Source organism: Malus domestica, chromosome 10 (genome assembly GCF_042453785.1).
Source record: "Malus domestica chromosome 10, GDT2T_hap1".
NCBI lineage: Eukaryota > Viridiplantae > Streptophyta > Magnoliopsida > Rosales > Rosaceae > Malus > Malus domestica.
In genome coordinates this window covers 37,498,289-37,509,899 of record NC_091670.1, presented here as the reverse complement: position 1 = coordinate 37,509,899, position 11,611 = coordinate 37,498,289, and the positions used below count along the sequence as shown (strand labels likewise).

Below are 11,611 nucleotides of genomic sequence, written 5' to 3'. Positions count from 1 at the left end.
ACGAGAAATTTTTCAATGTGATGGGAACACGACTTGGTACACCAAGTGTCATAATACAAATAGTTGGAAACTGGAAAAAAAAAATCTCCAACCACTTGTACTATGACACTTGGTGTACCGGTCCGTGTTCTCGACATACTAAAAAATCTCTCATGAATGACGATCATTCTATACCCTAAAATCGAAAGTTGAAGAAAACTGAGTAGATGTTAAGAAAATCTTATCTAATTACGACTATATATACGATATTAAGACACAACCAAGTGAAATCAGCTCAAACTTCAAAGTGGGTGGAGGCTTTTGAATTTCAGAAGCATAATTTTTTTAAAGCATTGACATGATGACATCTTGCACAAAGAATTTCTCATCGAACGCATCCTTAAACAAATTCATTTGATCAACTAATACCAAACAAAACATGTGAGAACATAATTTAATTTGATAATCATATTGTGGTTGGTTATCCTAGTTGGCCTTACACAAAAATCATACATACACAAATAAAATGAAACTAAAAAAAAAAGAAAATTTATTCAATCTCGTAATTAAAAGCTTTAATTTTCTCCCGTCACCGTCGCCGTTTTACTCTTCTCCTTCAAGCCCAAACGCCGTGGCGGGGAACGACCTAGACAATCCGGTACCGTTAGCGAACGTGATCTTATCCAGATCCGAATTAGGGTCCACGTAGATATCCGAAATGGAGACCCAAATCAGAAGCTCTTTGCTTTTGACCCCGGAGAGCCGCCGCATCCGGTGCTCCTCCACGAACCCCATCACCTCCGTGTCATACGACACCGTTTTGGAAATGGCGCGGAAGCGGTGCTCTTTTCTCTTCTTCTGCTTGAGCCAGACGAAGCCGGAGGTGTGGTTGTAGCCAAACTCGACGACGTCGTCCAAGGGAAGGAGGCCACGTGGTAGGCACATTTTGTCGAGCAGCTCGCGGGACTTCTGCCTGCACAGGGCCTCGCCGTGGTAGATCTCGGCGTCTTCTATGTGGCTCGCGATTTGTTGGGCTGACATTTGTGTATTGAGAGAGAGAGAGAGAGAGAGAGAGAGAGAATGGAAATTCAGATGGATTGATGTTTCTGGCTAATAAGAATTTGCATGCATGGGATGGAGGGTCATAGTAGGATTGGCTATAGTTTGCTTTCGTATATAAGTGATTTTTTTTAGTTGTCACTCAGTACTATGTTCTGGTGATATTTTTTTTTCACTTGAAAGTGAGATGTCTTAGGTTCGAATATCATGGATAACGAATTCGATATCAAATTAGACTGCCAATTGTGTGGTTTAGCCGAATTTCCCCTCCCTTTAGTGTAAAAATATCAATGTCTTAAAAAAAAGTGATTTTTTAGGCGAAACGATAGAAATATGAGAAATACTACCCTTATCATCTATTTATACCATATTTTTTAACTTCTATCTGATCGCATATATATATGTATATGCGATTTCATACAAATTACAAAACAAAAATGTAACTTTTTTCTTTAAATTTTTTTTACTGTGAGTACTGCATTATGGTAATGTGATATATACTTTGTTTTGAAGTAATGTCACATAAGTTTAGTAACACTCAAGCTCTACTGATTTGTTTAACGAGGTACTGAATTTAAATATCATGAAAGATAGTTTATAGATATATTGTGTTTGTACCATACTTGACCAATCCCGAAACTACTGAGCACCGGTCGACGTTATACCGTCAAAGACCCAGAAGAGTTTCCCTCCAACCAGGAGGCCAATCACAGCGCGACACATGTCGACATTAGAAGCCAATCACAACACGACACGTGTCAACATCAGAAGCCAATCACAACACAACACATGTTAATGTCAGAATGAAAGAAACTCTCTTCTATAAATAGAGATCATTCTCTCACAATATCCTAATATCATTTGTACTAAATCATTCACTAGTACACACAAAAGGAGAGTTTAAACCTATGTACTTGTGTAAACTCTTCACAATTAATGAGAACTCTTCTACTCCGTAGACGTAGCCAATCTGGGTGAACCACGTACATCTTGTGTTTGCTTCCCTATCTCTATCTATTTACATACTTATCCACACTAGTGACCGGAGCAATCTAGCAAAGGTCACAAACTTAACACTTTCTGTTGTACCAAAGTCCTCACTGATTTTGTGCATCAACATTTGATGCCGTCTATGGGAACGACACTTATTCCCACTCTCTTCAGCTTTGCCAAGCTGGTTTCCACCATTCGTACACTCTCTTTTGACCAGGCATCCCTCTCCAACATGGGGAGCGAAGGAAGCCACAGCACACAGAATGACACCCCTCTTGCACCTAGTGCGAAGCAAACGAAAGAATGAAGGAAAAAATGTTGTTCTTCAAGCTAAAGTTGATGAGCTAGAAGCTCAGAACAATAAGATAGCAATGAAGAATGAGGTCCTCCAGGAGCAGTATGAGAAGCTCTTTGAGACGCTCCACGAAACTAGGCGTACTCAAACACGCGAGCTCGTTGCCTCTATGGACTTCAACCATCATCTGGGTACTCCCCAACACGGAGGGTCACCACCCTTTGACATGGGTATCCTTGATGAGGAGCGAGCTAATCATCAAAACATTGATCAACATGAGACTTCTCTTAACCCAGATGCTTCGACCCGAAGCAGGAGAAGTGGAGGAAGACACCTCCTTGCAGAAGGGTTGGAATGATCGAAAGACGTTTATCGTGATTGCCGAAACTTCTTAAAGCAACGTCGAGAGAATCCCCTCCACATATGCTTGAAGATCAATGACCCAAGGGTTTCTGAAAGACTCGGTCCCCTCCCACGACCTAGGCCCGCTGCCAATCTAGGGAATGAACAACAGGTTCTAGAGGAACATGAAGGTACATGAGACTTTGATGTATTCTGACAGACTCGCCCTAGAAGTCAATACGACGAGTTTAAGAAAAAACCACACGCCGTTGCTCAAACTTTCCTACTTCCAAGAGGCGATGGAGACTTACGAAAGAAAATTCCAGTGGTACATGATTCCATTCAGGACCCTCTTGTCCTACAGCTTTTTGAGGAAATAAACAAGTTGAAGGTCGAACGTCAGGCTGAGATACCTGACTGGAACCAACTTAGGCATTGCCCTCTCACAAGAAAGATCCTCAACACCCCCTTCAAGCTAAGACAAAACAAAAGCTTGGTTTACAACTCTATACTAGAAAGGAAGACCCAATTGAACACCTTAACCTCTTTGAGTCCACCATGGCATATCGGATGCACACCGACGAAGAACGATGTCTTCTCTTCCCCTCCACTCTCTCTGGCGGAGCTCTAAACTGTATTGCCGTTTTTCACCTGAGACAATAGACTCATTTGAGGAATTGAGGAAATTGTTTGTCTCTCAACACATCTTCCAGATCCATCACTTGCATTCTGCATATGACTTATACACTATTCATCAAAAGCCGGACGAGTCGTTACAAGAGTATGCCGGTCGCTTCAGCCATGAGTATTCTCGCTGCGCTGAGGTAGATGACAAGACCGTCCTCAAGGCCTCCACGGCAGACCTACGTGATTGTTTCTTCAATTACATGATCAATGCCAACACTTGGAAGACTTACTCTGAGGTGATAGCATATGCTTACAACTACGTTTCCGTCGAAGCAAGGACATACCAAGGGAACCCCCATATGGTTAATCCCTATCAACAAATAGGAAGTGGAAGTCAAGTTCTACCAAGTGAGGAGATATTGGCTATTCAGACACCCATTGCATCATCTCCTGCCTCATTTAGCTACTCGCTAAGTCACCAAACGTATATGTCTCTTGGTAAGAGAAATGATTTTTACTCTCAACAAGCTCATCACAACAAGAGGGATAAAAGTTCGTATCAAGACAACCAGGGGTGAACGTACTGTCGACTATTATAACTATGGGGCCAAGCCTCACTCTTTCAAAGTGGAGGACTAGGTACTGAAGGAAATACTATTATAAGAAGACATACACATTACAAATGTTTCGACTATCAACCGCTTGAGATCTTTTATCACACAAGCCATACGGCAAATATTTAAAAAAGAGGGAATTCAGACAACTTCTTCTGAGTCTTTTGCGTTCTTAGCACTGGAACACTTGGTCTACGCTGACCTACCCTTATACTCTAACTCAAATCTTCAACATGCGTACTTTGACACAAAGTATGTGATACTAAGTGTTACAACCAACATGGTTCACATATCAAAAGCATATATCCCTTCATGCATAGCAAAACATTCATAAGCATCACTCATATCAATCAACATAAACATTATACATTCCAACACATTCATACATAAACATCATACATTCCAACACATTCGTACATAAACATCATACATTCCAACATATCCATACATAAGCCAATTGTGATTCGAAAGGGTTCAACATACTTTGTGTCTTCGACACTTGCTACAATGTGCCTCGACACCTTGCCCTTATTCTCACCAACCAGGTGATGAAAGGTGAAGAAGGAACTCATCTTCATGCCACCAACCAGGTGATGAAATGTACAACCCGTACTCTCCTTCATGCCACCAACTAGATGATGAAATGTATAATCCGTACTCTAATATCATTTGGCAACTTGCCATTCATGCCACCAACCAGGTGATGAAATGTACAACCCGTACTCTCCTTCATGCCACCAACCAGGTGATGAAATGTACAACCCGTACTCTAATATCATTTGGCAACTTGCCACTCATCCACCAACCAGGTGAATAAGGAACTCATCTTCATGCCACCAACCAGGTGATGAAATGTACAACCCGTACTCTCTTTCATGCCACCAACCAGGTGATGAAATGTACAACCCGTACTCTAATATCATTTGGCAACTTGCCATTCATCCACCAACCAGGTGAATAAGGAACTCATCTTCATGCCACCAACTAGGTGATGAAATGTACAACCCGTACTCTCCTTCATGCCACCAACCAGGTGATGAAATGTACAACCCGTACTCTAATATCATTTGGCAACTTGCCACTCATGCCACCAACCAGGTGAAGAAGAAACTCATCTTTATGCCACCAACCAGGTGATGAAATGTACAACCCGTACTCTCATTCATGCCACCAACTAGGTGATGAAATGTATAACCCGTACTCTCCTTCATACCACCAACTAGGTGATGAAATGTACAACCCGTACTCTAATATCATTTGGCAACTTGCCACTCATGCCACCAACCAGGTGAAGAAGGAACTCATCTTCATGCCACCAATCAGGTGATGAAATGTACAACCCGTACTCTCCTTCATGCCACCAACCAGGTGATGAAATGTACAACCCGTACTCTCCTTCATGCCATCAACCAGGTGATGAAATGTACAACCCGTACTCTAATATCATTTGGCAACTTGCCATTCATGCCACCAACCAAGGGAAGAATGAACTCATCCTCGTGCCATCAACTAGGTGATGAAATGTGATGAAAGGTGATGAAGGAACTCACATTCGTACCACCAACCAAGTGATGAAAGCAACTCACCATTCATTCCACCTACCAGAAGATGAGTAGTACAACTTGTACATGTGAACTCCTAGCATTCACAAATAATCAAAAACCCTCAAGCTTGACAACTCAACTAGGGGAGCACTTATGCCCAACAAGAGTTATAGTCACCAACAAAGTCTTATTGCAAGCCAACAACAACTTCAGTGCATGACATACGAAGATCAAGCTATTCAGCCCTCTTGCATCTGCTTCAAACATTTCTCATCTGTAACAATGCAAACACTACAACTCGTAGAAAGCTTCACACACTCTTGATCAAAATAGTGTGAAGCAAAACCAATTTATGGTGCCAACAAAAGCTTCATCAAAGGAGTTTAACTACAATTCTCAAAAGCTTCACACACTCTTGATCAAGACAGTGTGAAGCAAAACCAATTTATGGTGCCAACAAAAGCTTCATCAAAGGAGTTCAACCACTATTCTCAAAAGCTTCACATACTTTTGATCAAGACAGTGTGAATCAAAACCAATTTATAGTGCCAACAAAAGCTTAATCAATGGAGGGTAACTACAATTCTCAAACATTCGAAGTAAATTCAAGATTGTTCGAAGCAAATTCAATTTATATGGTTCATCCAAACCTTCGACTACTACAAGGTGTGGCTTGCATCACAATCTCTTGCTTAACAGTATAGAAGCAAAATTTGTATATGTTGTCTCTCCCACATTTTCAAATTTCTCGTTTCCCAAAAAAAAAAAAACAAAAAAAAAAAAAGGGAAATTCAACAAAACTTCATCAATGGAGGATAACTACAAATTCTCAAAAGTTTCACATTATCTTGATCAAGATAGTGTGAAGCAAAATCAATTCGTTGTACCTAACAAAGCTTCACCAACAAAAGTTTCATCAATGGAGGACAACTACAAATTCTCAAAAGCTTCACACTATCTTGATCAAGATAGTGTGAATCAAAATCAATTCATGGTACCCAACAAAGCTTCACCACAAAAACTTCACCAACAAAAGCTTCATCAATGGAGGACAACTACAAATTCTAAAAAACTTCACACTATCTTAATCAAGATAGTGTGAAGCAAAATCAATTCATGGTACCCAACAAAAGCTAAACCCATAAAAGCTTCACCAACAAAAGCTTCAACTTCAAAGCTTCACCAACAAAAGCTTCATCAATGGAGGACAACTACAAATTCTCAAAAGCTTCACACTATCTTGATCAAGATAGTGTGAAGCAAAATCAATTCATGGTACCCAACAAAAGCTTCAACTCCAAAGCTTCACCTACAAAGCTTCAACTTCAAAGCTTCACCTACAAAAGCTTTACCCACAATAGCTTCACCTACAAAAGCTTCACCAACAAAAGCTTCACCCACCACAAAAGCTTCCCCAACAAAAGCTTCACCCACAAAAGTTTCCCCCACTACAAAAGCTTCACCCACCACAAAAGCTTCACCCACAAAAGCTTCACCTACAAAGCTTCAACACAAAAGCTTCACACTATATTGATCAAGATAGTGTGAAGCAAAATCAATTCATGGTACCCAACAAAGCTTCAATCTCAAAGCTTCACCTAGAAAGCTTCAACACCAAAGTTTCACCTAAAATATATATATATATATATATTTTTCTTTCGGAAATTTGAAAATTCAAAAATTCGAAAATTCAAAAAAGAAAAAAAAAAGCCTAGGCCTCCTCTTCTTTGGGCCTAACAACTTTCATAACAAATATATATGAAGAATGAGTTTTGGGCTACCACTTAGAAAGGAAATGCCTCATTCGTCAACTCTCTCGACCGGAGACTTGGGGGACTCCTACCATATGCTACTGCACCTTGATACTCGGAAGTCTCACGACCACTCAGTGACTTGGATTTTTCAAGTCTCCAAAATAGAAGTTTTCCTCACTCGAAAAATTAAGGGAGCACTACCTCAACCTACATGCTTCACTCACAAAGCTTTAACATACAAGCTTCAAAAAAGGAAAAATTCAAAGAACTTAGTGAAGAAGGCCTTGGTGTATTTAACACAATACGTTGAAATGAAGCAAAGCTTGTTTATTGATATCTCCGATAAGTTACAAATATGTACATATACATGAATCAAAATAAACAAACAAGAGGGAGCCTTCACAAAGGTTGCTCAGAAAAAGTCTCAGCAGTCGGCAGAGCCCCGGAAAGAGGAGGCACCAGAGGGTGATTATTCGGAGCTTCAGTACTAGGCAGAACCCCAAAAGGAGGAGGCACCGAAGATTGATTATTTGGAGATTCATTACGCGGTACGGTCCCAAAAGATGAAGGCAATAAATGCCTTTAGAACAAACCCACAAACCTCTGATGATCAAGTAAAATCTGACAATCAGATTCCTGCAGCTGGTCGAGCTTCCTCTTCATGTTTGTAGCATAGTTATGTGCGAGCCTATGCAACTGTTTATTCTCATGCTTAAGCTATCTGATATCCTGTTTGAGGCTTATCACTTCAGCCGCCAATGATTCAACTTGGTAGGTTTGAGCAAATAGGCGTTGGGCCATATTAGACACAAAACCTGCACACTGAACACTGAGAGCCAGAGAATCCTTAACAGCCAACTCATCAGACCGTTTGGAAAGTAGTCTGTTATCTTTGAGAGTGAGAAGGTTCCTGACCACCACCGCAGCGGTCATATCATTCTTCATCACGGAATCCTCAACGGTAAGAAGACCAGTAAGGGATAAGAAGGATGTGTGCCATATGTTGTCTTGAGAAGGCATGGTTGCCTCTTCACCAAAGTTTAAGTCAAAACGACGGTCGGATGGGCCAGACATTCTCAGAAATGATGAAGGAGAAATGAGATGTAATAAATCTCTGAAGTAAGGGGAAAATTCCTACAAGCAATAACTTTCTGAATGTACTTCTTGCACACAATTGGTGCTCTTATAAAAGAAATGGCAACATGGTCGTTGGTTCAAAAATCGAAGAGACACCACTCTCCGGATTCCGAAGAGGCACCATCTTCCACACGCAACATCAACTCCTCGGGTAGCACATATAACTTTGCTAAATATCTCTGACAAAGTTTAGACACATAAATTTTGAAGGTCCAGTTACCCTACTATTACCCATAAGGGTAAAGGAACGGCACCACTACTTGATAACTAGAAAGTCTCAACGTGTGTCAACCTCTGTGCTCCGTGGCAAGGCAGACTGACAAAAATACCCAACCTTTACTCACATTAGAGAAAACACTCCCAACAAGATTGCTTGCTAAAAAATCGAAGAGGCACCGCCCTTCGAATCTCGAGAACCAGACTCCCAACATGATTATTTTCTCAAAAATCAAAGAGACGCAGCTATCCGAATCTCAAGAGTCAGACTCCCAACATGATTGCTTTCTCAAAAATCGAAAAGGCACCACTCCCCGAATCTCGAAAGCCAGACTCCCAACAGGATTACGTGCTCAAAAATCGAAGAGGCACCGTCTTCCGAATCTCGAGAGCCAGACTCCCAACATGATTACTTTCTAAAAAATCGAAGAGACACTGCTCTCCGAATCTCAAGAGTCAGACTCTCAACAGGATTGCTTTCTCAAAATCGAAGAGGCATCGTTCTCTGAATCTCGAGAGCCATAATAAAGCTTGTCTGCAATCTTCACACGTAACATCAGCTTTCCAGATACCACAGATCACTTTTTCAAAATGCTTTGACAAAGTTAAAACACGTGAAGCTTGTAGCTCTCACTACATTGCTATAACCAAGAATGGTAAAGGAATAACATTACTACTTGTTGTTAGGGAGACTCCTATATATGTCGACCTTCATCCTTCACAGCCAGGCAGACCTGCAAATAAAAAAAAATGCTCAACTTTTCTTCACATCCAAGAGGGCACTCTCAGCAGAGTCTCTCGAAATACTCATCTTCTTTTCCTCCCGATAATACCTCTGCAAACAAGCCATACCAAAGTACGAGTATCTCATATCATCATGGTTAAAAGCAAGAGTATCCCATATCATGTTTTTTCCCTGTCTTTTCCTTTGGCTTTGTTCTTACCTGCAAGACAAGGAGAAAGAGAGCAATTAGTCAGCACTTGGAATCAAGCTTCCAGTCAGGAACTGACTGCCTGGAACCCCTTGCATGATTACTTACCTGACATTGCTCTCGAGTACTCATCTTCAACATCTTATGCTTCAAGAGAAGATACCACATATGTCTGAGGAACAAATAGGACAAGTGAGAAGGATACAAGAAAGCATGTAGAGACAAGCATAACAGAACGCGTGCCAATACATCCACTACTTTGTCAACAGCAAAAGTATCCCATATCATCAGGGTCGAACATACTCTGGATTTGATGGACTTGTTTTGACCCTCAAATTCTTGAGTCGGCCTTATACTCTGGAGAAAACCAGAAAACCCTCTAGCCCAGTTCAAGAATAAGCCTATGGAAAGTTACTTCTTCAAAAGCAAAAGTATCTCATATCATATCTTCTCCATATCCTTGTTGCTGTTTACAACACAAGAAAAAGGAGAACAATCAACCGGAAGCCGAAGTCGAACCTCCGATTCAGGTTGCTTACTTGGAAGTCTGATTGTTTACCTTGTATGTTACCTCCTTCGGCAAATCTCCTAGCTTAGCGACTTGGGAAACTCTTACTATAGGGTTTGTATTGCACTTAACCAAGCCCGAAACTACAAGTAAGCTTCAAGTGAAATTGATACATTACCTTGTGCATCTTCATCGGTTAAAGATACCACCCCCGGATGGAGGAAAGTACTTCCAGAGAAGATGCCATATCTACATATGAGACAGATAAAGCAAGTGAAAATGATACCACACTTCGGTACTTAGAAGTTTCATGATTACTCAATGACTTGGATCTTGCAAGTCCCCAATCGAGGAGTTTCCCTCACTTGGGAACTTAGGGGAGCACTGTTTGTACCATACTTGACCAATCCCGAAACTACTGAGCACCGGTCAAAGTTATACCGTCAAGGACCTAGAAGAGTTTCCCTCCAACCACGAGGCCAATCACAGCGTGACATGTGTCAACATCATAAGCCAATCATAGCGCGACATGTGTCAACATCAGAAGCCAATCATAGCACGACATGTGTCAATGTCAGAATGAAACTAGAAACTCTCTTCTATAAATAGAGATCATTCTCTCACAATATTTCCTAATGTCATTTGTACTAAATCATTCACTAGTACTCACAAAAGGAGAGCTTGAACCTATGTACTTATGTAAACCCTTCACAATTAATGAGAACTCCTCTACTCCGTGGACGTAGCTAATCTGGATGAACCACGTACATCTTGTGTTTGCTTCCTTGTCTCTATCCATTTACATACTTATCCACACAAGTGACCGGAGCAATCTAGCGAAGGTCACAAACTTAACACTTTCTGTTGTACCAAAGTCCTCACTGATTTTGTGCATCAACATATTGTATATGAAAATTTTCTTGAGATTAATTCATCTCTCATCCCTCTCCCTTTCGATATATCCGAAAATGAATTCCCATTTCCAGAAGATGGTGATTAGAAATATAATTCGTATATATGATACCCATTTAGTTGAGATATGTATATGTACAAAGAATTGGCCACTATAGAAATCGGTGAAGAAAGAAATCAACTATTGCCTTGAACATAAATATTCTATATATATATTCGCCAAATATTAACTTTACTTTTCTCTCCAATCCTTAAACCAGATTTAACCAGATTTGAGAATCTACAAATTAAATAATGAAGGCAGGTGTTGATATGCAAAAGTGACACGATTTCAACATACTTGTAATGCTCCTACTCACTTAAAATTTGCATGCGGCACGAAAGAGGAACCAAAATTTGCATGCTTTTGAACAGTTGCCCGCTTTGGTACTTTTAAAAAATTATGGATCTGTACAAGTTTTCAGATATAATATTGTGTGTCATGAGCAAGGATCCTTGACGGATCCTATTTGTGAGGATTCCGAGGATTCTTCAATCATATTTATTCATCGTATATTGTGCGGTCAGTTTTCGTAAAATACTGTTTATATTCAATTTTAAATAAAAGAATTTACAATAATTTATGACTGCACAATGTACGATGAACATATTTAATTTGAGGATCTCACTAGTGTGTCATCAGACGCATAAATCCATGTG

The 11,611-nt window shown here is 40.4% G+C and overlaps 1 protein-coding gene across 1 annotated transcript; it reads right to left on the bottom strand.

Annotated features, from left to right (window-relative positions):
* Positions 1 to 582: 582 nt before the first annotated feature.
* On the bottom strand, positions 583 to 1,020 carry LOC139188706 (uncharacterized). The gene has a single exon (XM_070806388.1). The coding sequence runs from the start codon at positions 1,018 to 1,020 to the stop codon at positions 583 to 585; it is 438 nt and encodes a 145-aa protein (XP_070662489.1).
* Between the last annotated feature and the right edge of the window lie 10,591 nt (positions 1,021 to 11,611).

What these genes read in the sequence shown, in the direction of transcription:
- LOC139188706 (XM_070806388.1), bottom strand. Translation starts at nt 1,020, where the DNA reads ATGTCAGCCCAACAAATCGCGAGCCACATAGAAGACGCCGAGATCTAC.